The sequence below is a fragment of the Corvus hawaiiensis genome, chromosome 10 (assembly GCF_020740725.1).
Source record: "Corvus hawaiiensis isolate bCorHaw1 chromosome 10, bCorHaw1.pri.cur, whole genome shotgun sequence".
Lineage (NCBI taxonomy): Eukaryota > Metazoa > Chordata > Aves > Passeriformes > Corvidae > Corvus > Corvus hawaiiensis.
In genome coordinates, this window is record NC_063222.1 from 15,877,224 (window position 1) to 15,902,773 (window position 25,550).

General features: G+C 49.4%; 1 protein-coding gene across 2 annotated transcripts in view; it reads right to left on the reverse strand.

Annotated features, from left to right (window-relative positions):
- The window catches only part of BDH1 (3-hydroxybutyrate dehydrogenase 1), a 60,478-nt gene that overhangs the window by 22,009 nt on the left and 12,919 nt on the right, over positions 1–25,550 (reverse strand). The window contains exon 7 of one of the 2 annotated variants that reach the window (XM_048315022.1): positions 23,774–24,268. In XM_048315022.1, coding sequence (XP_048170979.1) covers positions 23,799–24,268 — 470 coding nt within the window. In that variant the 3' untranslated portion in view covers positions 23,774–23,798. Of the gene's footprint in view, positions 1–22,417; positions 24,269–25,550 lie in introns of those variants that run through there. The other variant, XM_048315021.1, reaches the window with a different exon arrangement.

Sequence of the window (25,550 nt, forward strand, 5' to 3'; positions counted from 1 at the left end):
CTGAGCTCCAGGACATTTTGCTATTGCAGTGGGGCAGCTCACCAGAGGAAGCTCTGGTCACCAGCTGTGTATGCCTGTAGGACTTGACCCTCAGTTACTGCACACCTTCAAGCCCTTAAATTCAAGCATGAGCCCCAAGCTGCATCCCCCCAAAGCCTCTCCACATCTGCCAGAGCTGTCTATGCCTGTGATATCACACAGCTTCAGCTCTCCCAGACAAAAGAATGGAGCCACAGTGAAATCCACAGATGAATCCCGTTCCCAGTCTATAAACCCAGCAATCTAGGATAACTTTTCTACCTCCCAAATCCAGTCTTTAGTAACACCCCAGTTCCTGCAGGTTAGCAGTCTCCATCCCTCATGGTCACAGTGAACAGCTGGGGAAACAACAATTTTGGAAAGCATGCAGCAGTGATCAGAAGAACCTGACAAGGACACCACAACCAGTGTTGATAAAGTGTTAGCTGTACTGCCAGGGACACATCAGAGGAGAGACACCACTGTCCCACCCATTGCTGCCGAGCAGCACCCACCCTTCAGGAGCAGTCCTTGGATTCAAAGGCAGAGGGGAGCTCAGGAATGCCAAAAGGCTTCCACAGGGAAAAAAAACACAAACTATCTGCATTTCTGTAGTGTACTTGTTGCTGCCTGTCATGGATCAAGGAGGGTCCCACCTGGTCCATCTGGCCTCCCTGGGGACAAGATTGGAGGAGGGGAAGATGAGCACTATCGCAGCAACAGCCAGCAATCAAAGCTATCTGGCCCCCTGCTGCCCAAACAGGCCTGAACCTTTCTCAAAAGCTAGGGCAGGGAGAAACTGGAAATTACAGTTCTGGTTCTAAATCCATGATGAGGTTTCTTTCAGTTAGAGTAGCAATCACATACACACTTCCCAGAAGAGAATAGTTTGCTATTCTTTTCAAGAGCCAGTAGGGAGATGCACGTGCAGCATTTGGGGCACGGCAAGGGTTTGTCCTAGGTCATCATCCTCCCCCTGCAAGCACTGCAGCATTTCTCTGTTCTGCTGCCCATTAATTCCCTGCATCACTTGCCTTGCACTCAGTAGAAATGACCTCAACAGAGGCCTCTGGAAACATCTGGGTGGCAAACTGATACATGTTTGTTCTTTTTGGTAAAAGAACAATCTTGAGCAATAATAAACACTCACTCTAATAGAGAAGTTTAGTTTTATATTCATGTCTCCTCTAGTAATTGTATTCACAGAATTGCATATTTCAAAGCATCTCTGTTCTATTTCCCTTCTTGTGTACTTACTTCAACAGTGGTTATAACTCACTGCAGCTGAATTAACATCGAAATATTTGCACAGAGTCAAAATACCAAGTCTCCTGGAAAACCAGAAAAATATTCAAATAGGTGATTTTCTCAAGTGACCTACTTCTCTAGTGAGAAATTTTCGTGATGCAGAAAGTTATTAAAAACAAGTTTTCATATGTAAATTCACATTAATAACTCTGAGTTGTACCCCCAATTCTCTTTTTAATTTTTGTCTGAAGCAGCAATTCCTTGGCATAATCAGTACAACTTGATTCTGCTCTGTCATCTATGTGAGAAGGGAACAGGTAGAGAAACAGCTTTGAATTGAATCACCAAAAGCTTCCTGATTTACTTCCTACCAGAAACACAAAGCAAAACCAAGGACCTCATGAGGACATGCAATAGCTTTTCTACCAGTTGACTTTAAAAAACACAACAGGATCATATTGGTTCAGTGGGACGACTCTTAAAAGTAGCACCTAGAAAATACACTTTAAGTACATCGTAATAATACCTGAAACATGAGTCAGTGTACCAAGCAGTAAAAAAACCTCAAAACAACCAGCTTTAAAGCCAACAGGAGCTGAGGGGCTCATCATCTCTGAAGATGGATGCTTTTTGAGACCACCAAGCAGGTATACAAAGCTAGTTGGAGACCCAGCTTAGGAGATTGTGCCAATTGGCACAGTCTCTAACCAGATAAATCTGAGTCAAGACTTTGCTTCACCCATTAGTCAACTTAACCTAGTCTTTTTTCAGGATAAAACATCTCCCCCATCCAGCCTTGTCTCTTCAGGGCCAGCAGCAGCAGCAGATTGTACACCTGCATTCCTACAGCAGCATAATTTCTATCTTTACTTCCCACCTCAGCCCCCTTCCCCTCTGACTTCCAGGTTAGAGGGGTTTCTTCTAAATTCAGAGCATCTAACAAGGGTTTCCTTTATTGTAAATCCATAAGTATCACATATCTTCTCTGGAAGCAAAGAGGTGGGGACAGATTGTCCAACAAAATGTCCGGGTACAAGACCATCAGCATTCCTGCTCCTGCAATCTGGCCTTCTGATCCTGTGTCTTAAAACTGTTTTCTAGATGACATGCATTTGCTGAACTGCTGTACATCATAAGTAAAACAGCCTTATTCAGCTGTTCTGAGCACAGAAAGTAGATGTAGAATTATCTATTAGAAATCTCTGACATGGATTCTCCATGGAAAATGACTTTATGCAATCCACAGTAAGGGCTTTTTTCTGGGTTGCCCAATCCATAGCCCATAGTATAACCCCCTGGCTGAAAAATAAAGTCAGCAAAACTTCACATATACAATATTATCTTATTCTTACTCATACTGAAATTTGTTTGGTGCTATACCTGTGCATATTTGTGCAGATACCAACACATTCCTATGGGTATTAACACACAGCGGAGCAACTGGGGTGTTGTAAAGAATTTTCACAAAGGTGAGTCTGTGTTGGAGTCAGAAGGGTTTTCCAGGGTTAGGTTTGAATAGAATCTTCCAGACTGCAAGTCAGTTACCTTTATTTTCTGCCTGTCTATGGCCATACAGCTGTGCTGCCTGCAGGACACTCAGCAATGCCCCGGGCACAGCAGCAACTGCTGTGCTGATGGAAGGACAGATCTTGCTGCTCATCAGTGCCTGTGGTCATGCAGCAGGTCAGGACAGCCCCTGGATTATGGCATGCTGTCCCCAGGTGCCCAGCAGGACAGGGCTCCCTCCATCAGCTGTGGCAGGAGACTGATGTCAGTACTCTGAGCCTGGCACCACGAATGGGGGGAATAAGGAGTATCATCACAGGAACTAGAAGTAGGTAGAAAGAGAAGCTTTGTGTGGGTGGTGAGAGAGAAAAGAGGCAGATTAAGGAGACAAGGATCAGAATCTGCAAATCACGCAAAACCAGTTCTGTGTCAAGCAGGGAATAATTAACTTGCTCTTTTTTTACTCCAGACAAGCAGCACTGGTGTTGATTTGGAAAATCCCTTTCCAACACCAGGTGAAACTGGACACCCTTCAGGATGTTTTGCTTTGAATTTTCAGTGCTTTTAATGCATAGTTTTGCTACTCACTGTATATTAATATGACACTGCAGAGGGATGGTAGGTGCTGCCTCCATAGCAAATCCAAACCTGCTGGCAAAGACGCAAGGCCTTGCAGAGGGTCAGTGCCTGGGGACATGGTTCAAGTCAGTTCTAGAGACAGACACTGGCCCCATTGACATCCAGGGCTGTTCTGTGAGTTTAAGAATGCAAGGGAGTTATTCCCAAGAAAATTTTTAGTATAAAGATTTAGAATTCTTGCTACCTTATTCATTCCTTGGACTTTTCTTCCACACAAGTCTTTTGAACTATTACATCTGTGCAACTTTGAGGTGGAATCCAGGAACCAGATATGAGGGAGGGAAATATCAGGAGCAAACACCTGCCATGGCAAAGCACAAACTAAACCCAGCCTGTTGGCAGGTGAGGTCCCCTTTATGGATCAATACAGACCTGTTATTTCTGCATTACTGCCAAGGGCTCTTTCTTGGTAAGATGAGGCATTCTCTGAAGCTGCAGTTACACCCCACAAGAACACTGTCAGTGCAGGCTGGAGTGTTGTGCAAACCATACCTGCCCTTTATGAGCTTGGCCCCGTGAGGCCATGGCCAGGCTGCATCCATCTGTGTTCTGCTGGCTACAGCACTGAGGAGGAGAGTTAGCTTTGTTCATCAAGTTGTAAAACAAGATTTCAGTGTTAGGAAGCAGAAGTCCCAGGCTTGCACCTTACAGTGCACATTGCCAGCATCAGATCTGAGCACACCACTTGGCTGCTGGGGCAGCCCCATCCTGCCTGGGCACTGTGCCTGCTCCCACACCACCACGACAAGCAAGCAGCAGCTGTTTGCTCTTTGTACCTGCAGCACAAGGATCCCAGTTTCTACAGGGCTTCTTTTCAGGGCATGTGGAAAGTAAGAAAGTGTCCCAGGCATAAATAGGCACAAAAAGGATTAGAGGACTTCATTATGTGATCTCTGCAGAAGGCAAAATCCAGGAGCCTTTCCACTCTGCCCTGTGGGCTAGGAGTGGAGGTGGAATGACTCTTTGCATGTTGTTACACACCAGAGGGGACAGAATCATCCTGCATTTATAAAAGGCAAAGACATTCAGAGCTGTTTTGAGAACTAAATTGTTCCAACTCAGGGAAGGAAAGAAAAAAAAGCCAAACCAGAAAAACTCCGCAGGCAGCCATTATTCTGTCTGCACAGGACTTATTTAATAATCCAGTGTCTGCAAACCATAAGTTGAAAATTTTCCCTGTCACACAGCATGCCAGACCACAGCTGCATAAAACAGAGAAAACCTGTTATAAGTGGCCGGAGACATTGGAAAACTGTGGAAATATTGCCTCAGGCTGCACAGCCCTTTCCTGTGGAAAGAATATTTTGCAATTGTCTGTTCCTTGCTGACAACTAGCACTCATACATTCTGGATTTCATCAAAACTCTGATTTACAAGTAGAGAAAATTTTCTTGCTCATTATTCTGATTTATTCATCTCTCCCCCTTCTCTCCTACATGACACATCAGACACTGAAGAGAATGAAAACTCAAAAGCATGGAAAAAAAAGAGTGTGCAGGAAGAGGCATGTCACAGAGGCACTATCACTGGATTCTCCACATAATAGATTTTGACTAGCATATGTCAGCTGATGCTAGAACAATTTTGTCACTATTACATCAATACTTATTCTTTAAGCAAAGAGGCACTCCATATAATATTTTTTCTCTCAATAGCTTTGAAGACATCAAGAATGAGCACTTTTATGTAAGTGTCAGAGTGCAAAATCCTAAAAAATCTGCCAAGTTTAGGCCTCCATGCAGTGCTCTGCTCAGCCCTCCCTCCTTCCCAGGCTGCTCCTTTTGCGGCTTTAACCCAGCACCTCCTCCAGTGAAGCTGCCCCTCTCCTGCCTCACAGCCCCACCTGTGATGATCTGTCACACCCAGTCTCTGCTCTGGTCATAAGCTGATGTTTGTCAGCTCCTTCTGAATTTTGAGCTGCCAGCAAGGGTGCTGAGGAGCTCCTGGGCACACATGGCACGAGATTGCCTTGCAGTAAAAAATCCCCCCTGCACCTTGACTGCAGTCAAAATAAGTGCAGTTTTCCCCCTGGGTTCCCAAGACACACCGAGGAGGATGTAAGCGCCAATGGTTTTCATGAGAAGGCTTTTGGTGGCAGGTTACAGTGGTCAATATGGAAAGACTTCAGGACCAAAGAGAAAAAAAAACTACCAAGGGCTTTAAAGGGCAGAACTATTTCCAGAGCATATCCTAGCCACTCTTTCCATGTGCTTTGCTTGTCAGATCAGAGCAAGATTAAAGCAGCAGGGGACCAGAGCTAATGAGAGTCTGATTAACTGAGCTGGGAGGTTATGGCTAACCTGAAAGTAAGAGAGCATTTTGAAGGGTGAGAGCTGTAGCAAAGACAAAACAGTAACAGGACACGTGGGAGTCTTCAGCAGGGCAGGAAAAAGAATGAAACAAAAAACTGTGCAGAAGGTAACACCTGTGACACCTCATGGCGGTTGCACAACAAGCCACCCACTACAACATACCCTCAGGAGAGCTCTTATGCTGCCATCAGGGACAGGTTCTCCTGCTTGCAGGACAGCATCTACAGCAACGTAGGACTACAGAGACAAAGAGCAAGGTCATTTGACAGCAACTTATGTCAGCAAAATCTGAATAAAGTTGCTGTTTTCACAAGTCCATTGCTATACAGTGTCGATTTGCAGAATTACTAATTTTGCCATTATGTTGAACCCCAGTTCTGTTCTCCCATCCTTCTTGCTGTCAGCCTAGCATGCTCCTGTGAGCCAGACTTCTGATGGAGCCACAGTGGAGCCCCAGACCTGGGGCATTGCCCCCCATCACTAACACAGACCAGTGCTTCACACCTGGGCAGCAGCAGCATTTGCAACGTCTGAGAGCTTTCAAACACTTCAGCAAAAAACAGCCTTATACAACTCATCAGAAATTGAAACATAAGTCCACAGAGTGCAGAGAAATCACAAAGACCTAGAGATTTTGATTAAAAGGTTTAAAAAAGGGAACACTCACTAGTGTGGGCTGCCAAAGGGGTGAGCTCCTGCCCGGCTCAGGAGCTGCCAGGACCAGCCTGGCTATTGCCCAGCAATAAAACACAGCATAGCCCAGACCCCTTCCTACAGCTTCTCACTTTATCTCTGCCCAGCAAACATCCACCCACAGACCTGCCCTTATCCAGCTAATTCACAGGTCACAGTCAGTCCACGCCCAAGCCAGCTGCAGCACAGAGCTGGGCCACCACTGTCCTGTTCCCCAGGACAAGAGGGGAACCTCTTGCTTTCTCAGGCAAGGCAGGCTCCTGGCGAAGCAACAGGAGCAGGGAAAATTCAGAGTAACACAGATGTGAGGAAACCTCTTACACAGCAGAATCGCAAGCAGCTCCAGACCACAGAGACAGTTCGCAGCACCACCAGCAGCCAAGCAGCTCTGTGCTGCACAGCCCAGGGAAGGCTGAACCTAAACACAGAAAAACAGACTTGCTGGTAGCACAAGAAAATCCACACAGCCTCTTCCAGCTCATGGCGGGGGAGGGAGCCCTGAGAAGCTGCACAGCTCAGGGCCAGATGGAGAAGTGGAGCAGTGGGGAGTGACAGTTAATCAGTAAATAACACGGGGATTTTTGGCCGTGAAAATGAATGAGAGCAAGGAAAAAAGTGAGGCTATGCCACACTGATGCTGGGGCAGAACTAGAAGTCTTCCAAGGCCACAAGAAGGAAGCAGTTTAAATTACTTTTCTCTAAAACAATAGTGGTATATGTAGGAAACAGCACTGGCTGCTGGGAATAAGCAGTTAAGCAAGGAGATGATCACACTGGAGGCAAAAGGAATGTACAATCTCCCAGCTCATAGCTTAGTTTAGGAGACCCTGAGGAAGCAGGTAACATTCAGAGCACAAAACAGCCAAACCCATCCCTAAATATAGAGCAGGGAAAATACTTTCTAGAGAGGCAGAAAACTTATTTCAGAGTTTTTGCAACATCAGAGGACAAACCAAAATCTGCTGAATCTGAAAGCAAAACTGGGGTTTAAGTGCCTTTTACAATCATCCAGGACACAAGAGGAGATAAATCAAATAACAAGGTCTAAAATGAATTTGCTCATGCAGGAGGTCTGTACTGATAGTGTTTGAAGGACAACCTTACATTAGTTGCACAAAAGCACTGGTTCTGCGGTCAGAAAGTTTTTGCCACATCTCCATTACAGAAAGATGAGGCAGCTCCCCCTCCAGCTGTTGCAGAGCCCTCTCTCCCATGGTACTTACAGCACAGCATGATGCTGCTGCCAATCCACCACATAGGCACACAAACAGCAAACCAGAAGTCCAGATGAAACCCCATTAATCTCATATCCTCACTTACAAAAAAGCAGATGAGAGCAGAAGTGATTATATATTAAGGGTAACCTGAGGAGCTGGGAGTGAGAGCAGCTGCCTAAGCTGGTGCTGCCACAGGAATAAATTGATATCAGCTGGCCACAATTAAAGTTTGGGCTGTGATACTTTTCTTCTAAAACAAGGTTTCTATCCATCAGAACCGTGGGTGTCTGCAGTAGCTTCCACATGGGAAGAGTGCAGTCCCACTGTTTATGAAGGCGATTACATCAGCTGGTTGCTTGAGATAATAAGCAATCAGATTTGAAGATCCATGAATTTCCTTCTGACCTATTTTCTGTGATCCAAGGAGAGGGTGATTTTGCCTTCCCATTCAGAACTGCCTAATTCAGAGAACACCTGCAAAGAGACCAAAGCAACCTCCCCATCTGCAAAGGCACTTGTGCAGGCTCCTAGACTGGAACAAGGGTTGTGCAAAAGTGGTGCAGAAAGTCCTGAGCAGCACCGGGCAGGTGCCAGGTACGTAGGAAGGGAGACTTCTATCCTTCCCATGGTTTCTGCTCATGGAAAGCATAAAAACCTCATGCTCAGTGTGAATCACTTATTACTGATGCTGCAGAGCCCTAGACAAAACAGAAGAAATTAGCTGGCAGTGGACAAGACAACCAAACATCTGCTTGTACCCATGTGATATGTGATACCAGGGCTGCGTGTTCTAACATCTTAATGGTGTGAAACCAGAGCAAAACCACATGGTGAACAGTTAAAAGGTATTTTTATCTTGTGGAGAAATTTAAATGTATCCATAGCTCTTGCTGTGTACAGGAGGAATCTGTAAGTCCCTAGCAATTAAGGAAAACACACTTGAATTAAAGAGCCATTTTGGTTTTAATTTTTAGATTTCAGGTTTAATTGAGAGATAAGTGTTGACCTTCTGTGCACTCTGCATCTCACTGTGCCTGTTGGACCTGACAATGAGCCTGATGCTTTATTTCATACTCATACACAGTCATGGCCAAGGCAAACTTGGGGTGCTGCTGTCCCTGGGCTGAACCAGGTGGTCAGGAGGGGAAAAGATTCCATGGTGGGGTCTCAGCACTGCCCAAAATAGTTCACCTCTCCTCCTTGCCCAGACAGATGACAGGGACTGCCTTCCTCATGGTTGTTTTGATATGAACAGGCAACAAATTATTTTTTTTTTTACCAAAATAAAACCTCTTCCTTGAAGCTATTGTAAGGGTGGCTGCGATCAAAGGTGACTGCGAATGCTGCTGGTGGAAACAGCCATCAGCAGTTTGCGTGACCCAGGGATGGTGTAGACTAGGGAGAAGATTAAGAAGGTCCCGTAGCACCTCCTGTGGTCTACTGTTCAGGACTTCAAAGAGCCCAGGATCTGTAGCCACAGCTAATAGCTGTTATCTTCCAGCAGCAGTAATTAGGAACTAAAGGAGACTCTGAGACACTGACTATAAAGAACCAATAAAGCTACACCTTTTCTGCTTCATTTACTTGATTACTCCTGTTTTCATTATATCCACTCCTCTAGGATGTGGCTTTTAATCCTCCAAGCTGATCTATCCCTATGAATATTCACTGTCAATGACACACATATTGCTGCTGTCTGAATATCCTGAAGCTGCTATCAGTCACGCATTAATCTGACACACAGGTCCTTGGGCTTCATCTAAATTGCAAGTGCAAAATGAGCAAAATGTAAATAACTGGGAGAAGAAAATGCTAAAGTCAGTAAAAGATGATTTATGGTTTGTCAGTTCAGCTTCATACTAATTTTGTCATGCTGGGTTTTGGAGTAGTAACTCATCAAGGCAGCATTTGTTTTAAGTCCACATATTACTTACTGAAGAACCTACATGTATGTTAAGCAAAGGGGTGTGGAAACAGTGAGTCGGACTGGCAGTGCATCTCCCCAGGGTGTGCCAAGGGGAGGGTAAATGTCCAGCAGAGCTTGCAAACATGCCTCCTGCATATCCTCCCCACATTTACTGACACTTGGTTCAAGGAATTCCTAATGCTGGGGTTGTATTTGAATTAGTGACCATCAGGTATTGTCTTCTGTTAATACAATGAATCATTTTTTGAATCCTTGTAAAATTTCCATAGCCTCTCTGCCGTGCAACAGACAACAACTTAACTAGAAATTTTGTAAAGGAGTTTTTCCTCATTTGTTGTGGTGAACATATTTCTGCTAGTTTCACTGATGCCCCCAAACCTCGTTTGACAAGAGGCAGAGGATAATCACTCCGTGTTTGTCACAGCACTCAGGCCCTAGCAGACTTCATTGATTTTGCAGTCTGTCGAACTGCCCAAACCCCAGGTCCCACTCCCAGCGCGAGTCTGTGCCGTGGCCCAGCAAATCCCTGCATGAAGGGGATCTGGTGCGTGTCTCCAGGGTGCTGGGTGACACACACAGCTCCAGGAACTTGCTGATGGCTCCGCAGGAACGCCTGGCGTGGCACTGCCGGGCTGCCTCAGCACAGCGCTCCTCGGTCTGCCCGCACTGACCGAGCCGGCCCCGTCCCTTCTAAGAGCTGGGCCAGCTCCAGCCCTTGCGTGCCTTGAGCTGCTCCTGGGACTGGCAGTGCAGCAACAGCGTCCCTGAGCAGGAGAGGGGCTGGCTGTTCGCACAGCAAGGTGCCCGGCGTGCAGGGCAGGCTGAGAACCAGAGGGCGTTCCTGGAGCAGGAACATCACTCATCATTATTTTACACAACATTGTTCATATTTCTTCTTCTACAATGAGAAGGGCAAGAACACTTTTGTCATCAGCTGGTGGGGAGAAACAATAGCTCTGCTCGAGCTGTCACCACCCCGCAGGGGCTGAATCACCGTCACAAGGCGAATCAGCCTCTCGCCTGTTGCTCAGCTCCTTCATCGCGGTGACTCATTCTGGAACAGGGACGGGAGCGAAAGGCGGATGCTGCAACCTCCTCCCCCTACACCAAACCGTGAACCAAACAGGAATCTGTAGCTGGGATCATCTCAGGACAGGCGAGGAGGGCCCGGGAAGCAGCGAGGGGCTCGGAGGGCAAAGGCAGAGCCGGCGCAGGGCGGAGAACGCAGCAGCCGCTGCCCTCGCCCCGGGCACGCAGATTTCTGCTGCTTCTGCAGCCCCTCGGGGGCTGGCTTCCTCCTTGCTAAGTCCATCAGCCCATACAAGTGTGAGATCCTGTCTTTCCTTGCTCAGCAAAGGTTCCTCATAAGCAGCAACATTTCTTCTGCCTTCCCTCGGTGAAGAAAGGGAGATTGATTGGTTTCCCGTACCCGGGGTCAGCAGGGCACCCGAGCCTGAGGGATGCTCCGCTGCGCAGACCACTTCAAATAGATTTAAACGGGCGCCACAAGGAGAAGACCTATCCTGGTCTAACACAGCTCATTCTGGAGGGCAGACATGTCAGTCTCTGACCTGAAGGGAGGCAAGCCTCGTGTGTACCTCTGGGCTGTTGGCGCCCGGGCTGAACCCCGAACTTAGCCTCGCACGTCATCCCTGGGCACATCCATCCACCCACAGAGCCGGAGAGGCGGCATCTCACCTGCCGCGTGATGCATTGTAAAAAGAGTGCTGCTGATTTCAAGTTAGGAGAGCTCAAAACAGCCTGGAAACGCGTCTCCAGGAAAAGGGTACCATATGCGCCTGCCAAGCGGGGCGGCTCTCGCCGCCGCAGTGAAGCTCCTCTCGTTACTCGTCGGCAGTGAAACGCACTGCCAGGCGGGTGGCGAAGAGACGACGCGTTACCAAGATTAGACACAAAATGTATTTTACAGGAGAGCTAAAACTAGTCTGAGGGTAATGAATTTTACAGCATGCTGCCTTTTGGAACATGCTAGAGGGCAATTCCTCCTTCCTCTGGCTTTGCCGCTCCAACGAGCCCCGAGATCGAGTTGCTGCAGGGACTGTGTGAGCACCTGGTCATCCCCAGGGTTCAGGTGAGCAAAAGCACCTCTTGCAACAGGGTGAGGAGGATGCAGCCCTCTCTGCCCTGTGTTGAGGGGCAGCAGTACCTCCTCCCCCTGCCTGCCCCAATGGCACTCTGGCAGGGAACCCCTAAAACCAGCCCATGGGCTGTATATCACTCACTGAGTGGATCACCCTGGCAGACGAATTCACTCTGGCTTAACTCTTCATGTTTGTGTCTCTCCTGTGTTGCTGCTTGCTTTCCCGGTCTCCACAGCCACTCTTCCCCCGGGTTTCCTCACCTCCACCACCACCCACAGCACAGCTCTGCAATCCATGCCATGCCTTGTGGAGGCTCACAGGACAGTCGGCAAATGCCCTTTCCTGAGCACACGTAGCTGATGGAGGCAGCAGGTGCCATAAGCTGCTAGGGATAATTGTTGAGGCAAGAATTATCTCACTGCTAACAAAAATGTTCAGGCAATTAAGCTTTAAGACATATTGGAGATACTAGCAGTGATTATAATTGTCAGACAAATATTTTGTAGCAATAAATAACATATGAACACGGATTTTTACCAGGTCTTTTAAGCTTGGGCAAAAAGAAGGTATATTTGTTTTCCTACAAGCCTCCCCTCTGCAAAGGCAGTCAGCAAAGCCCATGTACAAGCATTTGCTGGGAAGGAAAATCTCTTCAGCTTGCAGCCCCCGTGTAAGTTCCTCTGTGTATCACGTGTCTTTAACCATGCCTTTTGTGCCTAGAAATCACCTATGTTGTCATACAAACCATATAATGTAAGGCACAGGGGTTTCAGGTGTTACTGAGGAGCCGAGGGAGCCCTGCAGGCAGCATTTCCATTACAAACTGACTGTTCCATGGCTCATGCCATGTGCTGTGTGTGTTGGACCAGCTGGTGCAGAACAGTGCAGGACCCGGCTGCCAAAGCCAGGACACCCCATGGGTGCAAGGGCAGAGAGGAGCATCCCCAGTGGCCCAGCTGTTCCCCTGGCAGAGCTCAGGAGCTGGCACAGGGGCTGCAACACAGGCAGTGCTGCTGGGAGGGGAGAGCTCAATGTGCTTCATCCAGGAAGGTTAGCTGTCATCACCCCTTTGGGGAAGCAGAGAGGGTCTAGGAGCTCCCTGAACACCTATAGGGTGAATGAATATGGTGAGCTTTTCACCTGACTCTGCACAGCACAGCTGCTGCTGCAGGGAAAGGCTCAACAGCAAAGACTCTGCCAGGCAAGCAAGGATTCCCACTGCAGGATGGCAGATATCACTGGAAAAGCCCGCAGCATGGCCCATGGTCATGTGCCATGAGTTATAGAGCAGTCCTGCACCCTCTCAGAGTATTTTCTGAGGCACCCAGAGCAGTGGGAACCTCTCTGTGGCATTGTCAGCATCGTTGCAATGCTCCATCAGGGACTAGCACATTTATGAGGCCACCTGGCCCCGCTCCCTTGGGGATTAATGGCACCCACAGAGGCTGGTGAATCATTAAGCCCAGGAGAAGCAGTTCTCCCACAGTAATTGCCTTCCCCTTGCACAGTAATGTCTGCAGATAGTACTGACAGCCTTCACTGTGGGGAGCCTCACAGTGTCAGAGTTAGAAAATGGTGTTCGTCTTCCTCCTGACCCTGGGCAGCCTTCAGATGCTCTGGGTTGCCAATTTTATCCCAATAAATAATGGGCTTGATTAGAGATGTTATAGACAGACTGAAAAATAAGCACAAATGACAGGGCTGCTGTTATACCAGAGGGTTATGTTGATGTTATGAACTGATGCTGAAGCTGGGACATGGTGATGGAGACAGTGGGTTCCCAGGCAGGACATTGGTGGTGCCCTTTGTGGATATGTACCCTGAGATACCTCATGTTGTTTTGGGATGTTTTTCCAAAGCTATTCATTGACAGTTCTTCCAACCTATTTCTGGTACAAACAAAATAAAATATGTTCTACACAAAAGACAGCTGCCACTGTTTACAGCTACTGCAAGGCTCTGTGAGCCTTTGAGTACTAAGTGGGGCATTATCAGCATTTCTGAAAGTTAGAAACAGTCTTGGATGGTGTAGAAGGTGGCAGGAGTCTGATCAGGGAGCTCAGAAGAGCCCAAGATGCCTGAGCTGCAGCCCAGGGAGGAGAGTCACAGCAGGGGAGGGCCAGAGGGAAGACCAGGAGGGTTACAAATCAGAGGATGAGGGACGTCTGGGGCCCTGCACAGCCACTGCCTGCTGCAGAGCTGGAAGGTGCTGCAAATCCTGTGGGGCCCAGACACAGTCACATCTGAGCAAACTCCCGGTGAGAGCCTGTCTGGAGCAGCTGTCTCTGGAAGCACCAGGATCCATCACAGCCCTGAGACCCTCAGTGCCCAAACATATGTCTGTCATGGCTCAGAAGACTGGGGAGCAGAGGACATGTCTGATGGCAGTGCCTGTTCCTGGAGGCTGAGCTGTGGGTCCCCACCTTGGCACAGCTCTGTGCCCTCCCCAACACAACACATCAAATAAAAGGCAGCAGTGTGTCACACAGATGAGACATTCCCTCTCTGAAAAGCTCCATGACTGCAGCCCAGTCAGGCTTCCCCTCACCTTCCAGATGTTACATGACCTCTAGAGCAACACTGTGCACCAAAACTGGTGCTTCTGTTCCCATCTGACAGGGAAGGGTTCTCCTATCTGGCACTTGTCTGTGTCCCCCAGCTGTAACAGTTTAATTAAAAACCCACCTCTCCCTGCAAACCAGGCACATCAGGAACTCCTGCTGGCAGAAGGGAGCAAGTTGGGCAGGTCTCTGTGCTCCCCAGGAAAGACAAGAAGCTCTGCTTGCCTCAGAGATGGGAAAGGGAGCATGGTAGGCACCAAATCCAGGCTCATGGGAGCAGACCCCGCCACACTGGGTAGCTCTGGGAAGTCTGGGGTTACTTTTCCACAGAAAGATGAAAGATCTCCAGAATAATACTTGGGACTCTTAGTTGCTTCCCCTGTGCCTGCTCAGGACTCATACAGACCTCTCTCCACAAGTAAAGGGCTGCAGATCTGCTCCTTGGGGCCAGGAGCTGATACCGACAACTGACCGCTTTGGCCGGAGAGCCTGGAGCTGCAAGGAGGGAAAAGCCACCAAACCCTCTGTGACTCACACCAAAACCATGCTGTCTGCATTACCAGCCAGGCCTGTAATCAGGCTGCAAAAAGGCTGATCCTGAAGGGGTAGGAGGGTGACACATGGTGGTCATGGTGTTAGAGGGGTCACAGCCCAAGCTGGGGGGCCCACAGGTTGTTCCTGAGTGTGCAGACCCCCAGGGTGGGAGGAGCATCTCCAAGCAGCCATGCCTGCGTTTCCCCCTGGATGCTCAGGGACTGCTGCAGATGCTTCGGTAGGTGTTGCCACTGCCAGCACTCATACTTCCTCCAAAATTAGCTCTTTTAAGGAATGTGATGTTTTAAAAATTCTGCTGCGTGGCTGCAATGTGTACTGGTACAGTTACAGCTGAAGACACATCCACCACCTGGTTACCAGCTGGCTAAAATCCAGCCCTGCCTTTTTGCTGTCAGAAATCCTCCAGAACAGTTTCTGGCCGAGCTAACAGCAGCATTGCCAAAGCAAAATCCCTGTCTGCCCTCTGCTCACTGCTGCAGTGCCTCAGGAGCTCCCATGTGCTCCCCGACCACTCGTGGGATCAAAGCTGCCAGCTCAGCTCAAAGCACTGCCGAGAGTGGAGCCTAAAGAATGTTTCAGCCAAGCCCTAAAAAAATTTCATCTGCTTTCATACTCACTGCAGTCTAACAGACATCCACAGGGCGCTGGGTAAGTCCTGGTGGATTCCCCTTCTCTCTGTGGTATCAAACCACAATGAATCCTGTCAAAAAGCATATTGAAAGATCTCAGTGATCCTGGCAGTCCCATCTCCATGGCCGGGAGCTGGATGGCTGGGAGGGAGGCAGTGCCAGACCGGTGCTTTTCAGGAGCAGGAGCTCAGCCTGGTGGGCAACCCCTGGAGATGCCAGGCTGTATCATGTGTCCCACCTCCTCAGAGACCTGGCTATCAGCTGGGCTGAGAATTCAGGTGCATTTTTTCCATTTCTGGGATGGAGTTAGCATGCCTGGATGTGTTTTCTAAAGAATTACACAAGAGGGGAAACAGCAGTCAGAAGATGCAGTCCTCTAGGGACCCAACATTTCCTTGGAAGGGGAAAGAAAAAGGCCTGATATTATTTTCAGACACCTGGACATTCTCCCACTCCTGCCTTTCCTGTGTGACCCCCTGTACATGCCAGGCCACACCACTGAGCCCAGCCCACAGACCTGTTTGCTCACAAGGAGCAGCATTAGCAGCAAACTCTCCATTCCAGGAAGAGAGCAGCAAAGCAAAGCCTCAGGTGCTGCTGGGCAGAGCTGTGTGTAAGTGGGCACCCAGGGCCAGGTCAGCTCCTGCACACAGACCTCGGGGCAATGCGAGAAGCTCTGGCATGGGCCTTTGCTGGGAACAGAGCTGGTGATGCTCAGTGCCATGTGGGACATGTGGCATTCGGATGGGATGCATGTCCTGGGAGGGCATCACAGCCCAGACACTGGCACCTGAGCCCTTCTGCTCAGCACAGCTTGAGAGTGGCCACAGCTAGAGAAAACCCCAAAAAATTCATGTTGCTGCTGCTTCACGCTCCACTTAGAGGAATTTCTGAAGGATTTTGGCCGGGGTTTCTGTTATGTTACAAACCAGAGCACAAATGCAGTGGGTCAGAAAGCCACAAAGGCATCTGTGTGCAGGATGCTGCCATGAGTTAGAGGCTGGGAGTGAAGATTGTGGCACAGGGCCTGGGTGCAGCAGCCAGGGCCACAAAGGGCCTTTCAGGGTGGTGGCTGGGCTCAGCCCCAGGGTGTGGTACCAGCCTGTGCCTGGCCAGCAGCACCGGTGCATGGCTCGGCTCTGTCTGTGCTTTGTGCCAACACTGAATCGTCTCTGGTGGATGTGTCACCCCTTGTTCTCATCTGCCAGGGCTGAAAGGGAACTTTTCAAGGCCTGGGGATGATTGTTCACCTCCACCCAGCACTCAGGATACCCAGCTGGGCCACAGCACCGACGCAGGGGGCTGAAAGGACTCCAGGGAGTTCAGCTCAGGGCAGGAACCTTGGGGACAGCCTGTCCTCCCAACCACCCTCCAGTGGCAGCCAGAGCAGGACACACACCCATCTGATGGTAGGATCCCTGTAACGTCCTCCAGATGCCACACTGTCCCCCACTGGCACCCCTGCCACATCCCTGTGTGCCCATCTCACCCTGCAGCATCCCTGCACTCTGCTGCCCCACGAAACACTCACCCACACCTCCCAACAGCACTGAGTCTGCACGGGAAACTTGCTTTTAGAAACAATAGCAGAAAATAAAAGTCTACCAAGCTCCCGAGAGCCCAGGAGCCTCTTGCTGCCCCTCCACCCCAACTCACCCTGCCAAGCCACTCACTCATTAGTGCTACAACACAGCTGGAAGTGCATTGATCTGGATGATAATTAGCCCAAGGGATCTCCCAGGAGCTGAGAAACAAGGGAGGAGTTCAGAAGGACTCGAAGGATGAGGAAAAAGGGTTGCATCCCTGGGAATGCTGTCCAGGCAGTATCAATCCAAGCAGGGCTGGGCTGGGTTGTGCCAGCGTTTGGCCCCCTCTTTCCTGTGCAGAACCCAGGTTTCCAGGCAGGCCAGTGGTGCTCCTGGTGGGAAGTGCTGCTCCATAGCAGGTGAGCTCCTTGCTGAGGCATGCAGTGCTACAGGAAACTCCTGTAGACAGCACAGAGAGGTAGGGCTGTCCCAAAACATCAGCAAATCCCTGTCTCCATGGGGTGGAAGGTGATTCCCTCCTCTGCAAATATTTCTGCCAAGCATAGCTAATCCCCACAGAGCAGGCTTGGAGACGCAAGGAGCAGGGTGGCATCCAGAGGAGCTTCAGGGAAAGCATTGCCAGCCAGAGGAAAGCAGCTTGCTCTGCTCCTGCTGATCCAGCACCCTCTGCTGTGTGCCAGCACCCAGCCAGAGTCACACCCACTGCAGCCACATCCACAGGCTACAGAGGGACAGCAGGGACCTCTGCACAGGGAGAAGCAGCAGGAGGGTCAAGAAGCAGAGGCAGGACAAAGAGGGAGCCTGTGACCCCCTGGTGCCACCAGGACCATTCCCAAGTGCAGCAGGCTGAGTGTGAGCAGTGTCAGCATGCCAGGAGCATCCCCATCAGAGCAGATCTCCCCTTGCCCCTGAGTGCTGCTCTTGCCCTGAGCAGGATCATGGGCTCTGTCCATTGCAGAGAGGGGTCAGACTGGCATTGCAGGGATGAATCCAGACCAGTGGGGCTGAAGAGCAGCATCCGCCATCCCCACTCCAGATGGAATGCACAGCCATAGGCAGGGCTGAAATGGGGTCCTGAGCCATGGTCAGCATGGGGAACCCCAGCTGGCACTGGCAAGGTCCTACTGACCCATCAGGGAGTAAGATCTTTCTCTGGTTTTAAACTTATGGCAGATTCAGAGATGAGACATCAAGAATAACCCAGACCTTTTACTTAACCAGTCTATAATTTTTCTGGTCTCTCCTTCAGCCCAGTTGCACTTTGATTCTCATGACAACAAATAGCCCAGTTTCACTGTGTGGTAGATTGGATCCTGATAAAGTTTCCCACAATACCTCCAAGATCTCAGATAGGAGAGGCACCAAATACTCACCCTGTTTTCATGGATACAACAGAAAGCTGCTGCTTTCTGTGCTAGTAATACCCATCTCTGGGTGGGCTGGCTCCGATGCTCTGGCAGCATTAAGACTCCTAAGGCCTGAAAAACTGGCTGGAAGTCTCTGTGGCAATGTGTTATCTCACAAGATTTATGGTTCATTCTGCTCCAGGCAAAGTCAGAAATATCACCACAGTGATCACTCTGGATATTACTGCATTTTTAGGGTACTGCTCTGACATTCACAGCAGGGGAAGAAATGAGCATTTACACTTTCACCTCCAGCTCCAGCAAGGACCTTTCTGGGGGTTTGAGATGTGGTTTTTCAGAGACAAGGTGAGCAGGCTCCGGTTGCTTCCCAACTTGCAATTCTGGCTAGAAAATAAAGTAAGGTTGTGCTCAAAGATGAATGCCTGCACAAGACCAGGAGGGGGATTTTAGTTTTGGACACAAAAGACTAAACTCATAGGACTAGACTGTTGGGAAAGACAAAACCTTTCTGCAGTGCCCCATTTGCTGATGGAGAGATAAGCAGTGAGGGGCGCAAACACCCCAGGCACCAGCACACTGAAGCCTGTCAGACAAGCAAAGGGAGGACAGCCCAAAGTCCCTGGCGAGGCCTGCACCTGGTCTAGGATGGCTGCAGGGAGGCTGCAATTCCCAGAGGGCACAGCTCCTCAGCAGCACAGATCCCAACTGGTTTGTGGGTGGGCTGACCCGCTTGCTGCCCAGCTGAGAAACCAGAGCACCCCTGCTTTGGGAGAGTTCTGTTTCCCCAGGACTCATGTGGGTGGTGAGGACAGGTCTCCCAAGCTTTTCTGCTGAAGATGTCCCACATCACACAAGTAATTGCACAACCTTGTGCTAGGGAAGGGAGGGATAGGATGACTGGAAGAGGCTGTAGCCAGGTCCACTCCCTCTTCCAGTTCATTATGGTGGCAGAGCCCCAGAAAGTCAGAAACACTCATATGTGATCAGGGACAGATGCTGACAAAAAAGCATCTTCAAATAACCACAAACAAAACACTATGTTAGCAAAAATTATTTTCAGATAACAACCTACATCTTAGTCAGACTCCTCACCCCTACGCTACCCACAGACTGCAGGGAGCTGCCTGCTGGCTGTGGAAGCAGAACAGCCTGATTTGTGGTTTTCAGGCAGCCCTGAGGTCCTGAGACCCTTTGGAAGACAGAAAATGGTAGCCAGCTACCTCCACTGTCCCTCACTGGTTGCAGGAGAGCTGCAGGATGGCATCTGTGCCACTGCATGTCCCTTTCTGCATGGTGGGCATGGCAGTCCCCAGAAACAGGCCAAGCCGGCACCCCCGTGTTTGCCATCACCACCCTCCGTGCTGGCAGGGGTGGTGCTGAGCCTGCTCCAGGCAGTCTGTCCCTGCAGCTGACAGTGGAGATGTGCTGCCCCATCTGACTGCCAGCATTGGGGCATATTCACAGCGTCCCTTTCACCCACCACCCAGCAAGGGTCGTGATGCTCAGGTGATGGCTGGTGATAAGCAAGGGGCGGCCATCCGTGCGACTGGTGCACAGGCTGCTCCTGGCCTTGGCATCTCCTGCTTCTTGCACTCCTGCTCAGTGAGGAAGAATTCCCTGCTTGCTGCTTTGGTGGTACCAGGCCAGCACTTCCTCTTCTACAGGGAAGCGTCAGTTTAAGCCCACAGTACCCCAAGGCTGCACAGCTACATCGCTGTTGGGAAAGAGGGGAGAGAAACCAGTGCTGTGATCCTGAGCGGTACCTTCCCAGGGAAGTGTCATCAGATCTGTGAGTTATGCTTACGATTCCCTTCTTGTTTTCTGGAAAGATACTTTCTTTCCAGAGCCACAGCCCCTGGAGTGCCAGCAGCTGCACACATGCCTTGAAGCAAGGCCCCCTTGGCTTCAGTCCAACCTCAGAACAGACAGAGATTTGACTTTGTAGCTCAGTGACTGAGCCACTTTTATGTTTAGTTGAGGACATATTTAATTGTTATATTTAATTCAGTTGGGGAAGACATCCTGTGCTCTGCTGTTTAACAATGCCTGAACATGAGTGGTCCTTTCTGCTTTTCTGTTTCCAGAGCAGTCCTGTTTCCAAACTGCCACTCCAGGACCAGCCAGACCCACAGGGCTGAGACCCAGGAGGGAGCCTGGGCCAGACTCTGCCAGGATGTGGGAGCTGAGACATGGGGCTGGGAGCAGATCTCTTGAAGGTATGCGAATTTCTGGTTGTGAGATGATCTCCTGGTTAACTGGGAAATCCCTGCACTTCATCCTGATAAGGTGGCAGTAAGGAGTCACTAAATGCTGGTACTCACTACCCCCATCATTAGGAGCAAAAAGTAGGTAGGACTTCTGAAGTGGGTAGGACTTCATGATTTCCACATTATGGCTCAGAACAAGATGTAACAGCTGTAGTTAAAATTACTCCATCTCTGCTACTTCCCACCACCCAAGGGAAAGTTATTTTTAATTCCAGGTTGCCTAAGGGATACTGCACAGTGAGGTCTTTTGCATCATTGCCAAGGGTCTTTGCCTGGCAAGAAATCTGGGAAGAGAGAGCCCTTCCTGCAGCCAGCTGGGACCAGACTGGAGCCCAGGTGTGGGCATGCCTACGGAATGACCTCTCCAGGCTCCTCAGCTCCTCCTGAGCAAGCAGAAGCTGCCACTGAGGCAGCCTTGAGAGTGCAGAGGACCAGGTGTCTGGCCAAGTCCTCTTTTATTCTTCTCAGTTTGCAAATAAACTTGGGCTGAAGCTATTCCAGAAGCTGCAGTGGCACTGTGCAGGCAGGACCTTGAGTGCTCTGAGTCAAAAGGACAGTCATGCAAACCCAGAGGGGATTAGCTTTTAATGCGCTTCTCAGGGCAAACCCTGAAATCAGGGGATTGCCAAGATCCCAGCAGGAAAACTAGCCAGCTTGCTGCCCTCCTGACCACAAATCCGCTACCAAACTCTCCCAGTGTCAGGAAAACTCACACAGAAATGTTGGAACAGCTATGGATGCACAGCAGCACCCCAGCCATTGCCTCCCCATCATATGAAACCACACAGCTCCATTACTTGCACTGCAGGGTAGCAGGACAGTCACACCTTGTCCGGCCCTGGTGCGGTGGCACAGCTCCAGTTCCCTGAGGCCACCTCATGGGAGAGTTCAGGAGCCTCCAGAAGAGATGCTGTGTAGACATCAGAGCAGTTATCCCTGCTCAGCTTTATCCTTCTGGCTGGGAATGAACACGGTGCTGTTGGAACACCTGCTAGGTTTGCTCCCAGGGGTCTCTGAGCTAAACTGAGATATCCTGGCTGTGCACACAGTTTCCTCTTCACTGATGTCTGTATTAAAACCCAGCAGCAAAATTGGGAGGTAGCATCCCAGCTGGAATTACACAATTTTTTATGCTACTTAGCATTTTAAGAGCTAAATTTTAGACTACAAGAACTTCCCTTGTAATGGCTTTTCTCTCTCTGCTGTGTCACCTGCAGCAGACAGTGTTATCCAGGTGTTTTGCTCTGCTTTGCAATGAAGTCCTTATGCCTGCTGGGTAGTTCATACTCATGCTTTGTCCCAGAGAAGAGTCCTTGTGTTGGAAAACAAGGCAATAAGCCCTGTACTCAAGATACAGCTACCACTGCTGGGATTTTGGAGAAAATCAGGAAGGTCTGGAAACCAGCCTGTCTCTCCCTGGAATTTATTTGGAATCTGACAGTGACCTGTGGTGTGCTTCCCTGCTGAATCACTGCCACAACCCTCCCTCTTCAGAGCTCAGTTTCCTTTCCTGATCCCTTAGGAATAATCCATAATAATCCTTTGTAATCTGCAAGAGTCCACTACAAATGCAGGTTTAAGAGCTGTGAATACCCAGAGTCCAGGGGTTATGCATCTCTGTCACGAGATGCAGGACACAGCTGGTACTCCTACAAAAGTCTTGCAGTATCCAGTGCAGCCATGTAAGGCTCAAGACTGCGAAGGAGCCTGTGAATGATGTGTGTGTGTGTGTGTGTGTGTGTGTGTGTGCAACAGGCATGAACCTGACCACTATAGAATATGAGCCTTCACCTTACATATTTCAAAAATGAAGAGAGGGAGCCTCTGAATTTTGTTACCATTCATGTATACATTTATTAAGTCAAAGGAGTTTGATCATGTCACAGTATGTTACTAGAGCACATGAGATCTTTTCTTTTTAACTTCACTAACAATGGTTATTAATTATTTTTGCTTTTCAAGCTTTAAAAAATTTACTCTTCCTGAATTCCCCATGAAAGGGTCTTTTTTTTTTTCCTTTTCTTTTCTTAAAGTACAAAACAAATGTTTCTCAGACATGTAAACAACCATTATGGAAATGAGACTGCTCCTAAAGTTAACTTTATTGTTATGGATGCTCTGACAGATCTACATCATGTTGCATGTATTTCAGCTCAGTGACTCCTTCAATGGAGGTTATTATTGTTATCGTCACCTGTGCTGCTGTACTGGAGGCCTGGTCAGGGTTAAGGCCCTTCTGTGCAAGGTGCTATACAAATACTTGGCTGTAACTGAGGTCCCTGGCAAGAAGGGTATTCACTGATGTGGCTATAACCCACACGTAGCCCACTGGAGCTCCATCTGCTCCACAGCGTTCCACACAAATCACAGGAGCTCAAGGAAAATTCTTCTCCAAGCTAACTCTGGAGTTCATGTTCAGATACCAGTGAAGAGAAGGGAAATGTCACTGCAGGCCAATCCTGACACCTGCAGTCCTGTGCGTAAAGCTGCTCACAGTCATGGGAATGCTCATAAGAGTAAGAAACTCCTGCGGGGAAAGTCTACAAGGTTGAGTCCCTGGGTCATTGAACTCCTTTGCAAGACAGCATGTGGGAAAAGCAGATTGGTTCCTTTTCTCTAATGTTTCATCAGTATAATTCTAAGAGAGAAAGGGACAGGGTCAGTTGCTCAGTTTCAGCACCTTGAGCATTTTGAGTTCTGATCCCCAAATTAAAGAAGTCTCTGCTCCGCCTTGGGCTACTGTGACCAGGCCTGGAAAAGTCAGTTGGACATTCTTTGTCATGAGGAAGCAGTGGTTTGCCATTTGAGCATGGAGGGAGTCTGTTTTATGGTGTGAAGGCTGCATCCTAGGCAGGAACTGTGAAGATTGTGTTCAGCCATCAGCACAAATTATTCTGAAAACACTTCAGAGCAATTGCAGTCTAAATAATGATTATAGCTTCATATTTGAGGTGAAAAAAGAAAGAATTACATGAAATAAACAGCAAAGAATCATTGTCCCTGCACAGACATAACATATTCCTGCCTATGAAACATCCCTTGCAAATTACTGCCCTTTAGGTTATGTCAGATATTTAAATGAACCCTTTAGAGCTAAAATACAGTACTTTGAAATGAGGTTAGAAAAATTTAAGAAGGACTAATGGGAAGTGTGTACAAAGCTCTCCTTAAAACAAATTTCCCACCTGGGTAGCTTATGAGTGTGAGGCCTCAGTAGACGTAGAGCCGGTCTGCGATGGCAGCGGGCATGTGGGTCATGATCTGCATGCGCAGCCACCAGTAGTAATCCATGGGGTGGTAGCGGGTGTAGGGGGCCGTGGCGGTGAGCGCGTGCGCCACGCTCTCGATGACCGGCGAGGTGTCCCTCGAGCCACTGTTGCAGTATGACTCCATCTTGCTGACCTGCTCGTCGAAGTACTTCCTGCCGTAGTCCTTGCGCACGATCTCGGGGAGCTCATCCCACATTTTGTCGGCGATGGCTTTGATCCGCTCGGGGCTGTACAGGTTGGTGCCGGCGATGAAGTTGCCGGGCTCCACAATGCTGACCATGACGCCCTGGGGCTGCATCTCATAGCGCAGGCAGTCGGAGAAGGCTTCCACACCGAACTTGGTGATGCAGTACGGTGACCGGGCAGGGCTGCCCATCCGCCCCATCATGCTACTGATGTTCACCACACGACCTAGGCAGAGGCCGGGCAGAGCACAGCTGAGCCGTGGTACCTGACTTGGAGCAGGTACCTGGCACACACCACCCCACACATTCCTGAACGTGCATCCACCCACCCACCCACTAAGGGCTGCCTGGCAGAAGTGCTCACGGCTCTGCCTGAGCAGTGCTGTCCTAGGCAATGGCCTTCAGGCAGAAGAACAAGCCCACTGCTTATGCTCCTTGGTTCATTCTACCTGAGGGAACAAGCACATGTGACACACAAAGCTCAGTGCTATGGGAAACACAGGAGAGGCTGGACACAGCCTGCAAGGGGCGAAACAGGATTGCTTTGCAACAATTTGGACTGAGCCCAGACATGTGAAAGTAGGAGCAAGGTAAGCTTCTGGCATCAAAGCTGAGCTTGTTTACTTGCAAATCAAAGGCCAGTGGTGGCTCAGTGTCTGCTTCCCAAAAGGGAATGGATTGCTCCTGCCCCACCAATGGGCAGAGCAGCTTAAATCCACTGCACTCTTTTTCATGAGACAGCTGGGTTATGGCTCCAGGCACAGAAGTCTTTCTCCCCTCCAGAAGCTATCCATTTGGGCTGGGGAAAATGCTGGTAAGAGGCCGTGGACGCTGTAGTCTAGGCAGAGGTTGGAGTTCTCTGCACTTTCTTTCAGGGCTCATTGCTAAGTTGTGTCAGAAAGAGAAACTCTGACCTCAGGACAACCTTCCATGGCTGCCCAGGCCACATCCAGCCCCGGTCTGCAGCACAGGGCAACATTGTTAATGCCTGTGGATGCCTCAAGAGTGAAAAATACCCTCATTTAGTCAGGTAGCAGGCCCTAGCACAGGAAAACTTTTGCCCCTTGATGCTGAGACCCCTGCAAGCTCCAGGTCTGCATGCCTTTGTTGTACAACCCCCTCTTCTCCTACATCACAGCTCCCAGAGTAACAGTGCAAAACGACAACTTCCCTGCAAGAAGCTTTTTACACTGCTGCTGCCCACCCTGCCACAGCTGGTTTTCATATAGCAGGCAGGAATGCTCCTGGCACTGTAATTTATTGTGAGCTGCAGCTTCTGAACAGGTAAAAGAAGGTATAATGGATGTGTGGGATGTTGCAGGAGAAGGCAGCATATATGGGAAAGAGAAATAATAACTGGTTTTCAGGCCTGCTGCCTTGCTGTGTAACTCAAAGAGGTGAGGCAATCTGTGTGTCTGCTGGGGGCCACATTCTGTCTGTAAAGGTAGGAAGGTGGCCGATGGCACAGAGAGAAGTGCCATAGACCTTCTGGCCCCTAACACAGCCAG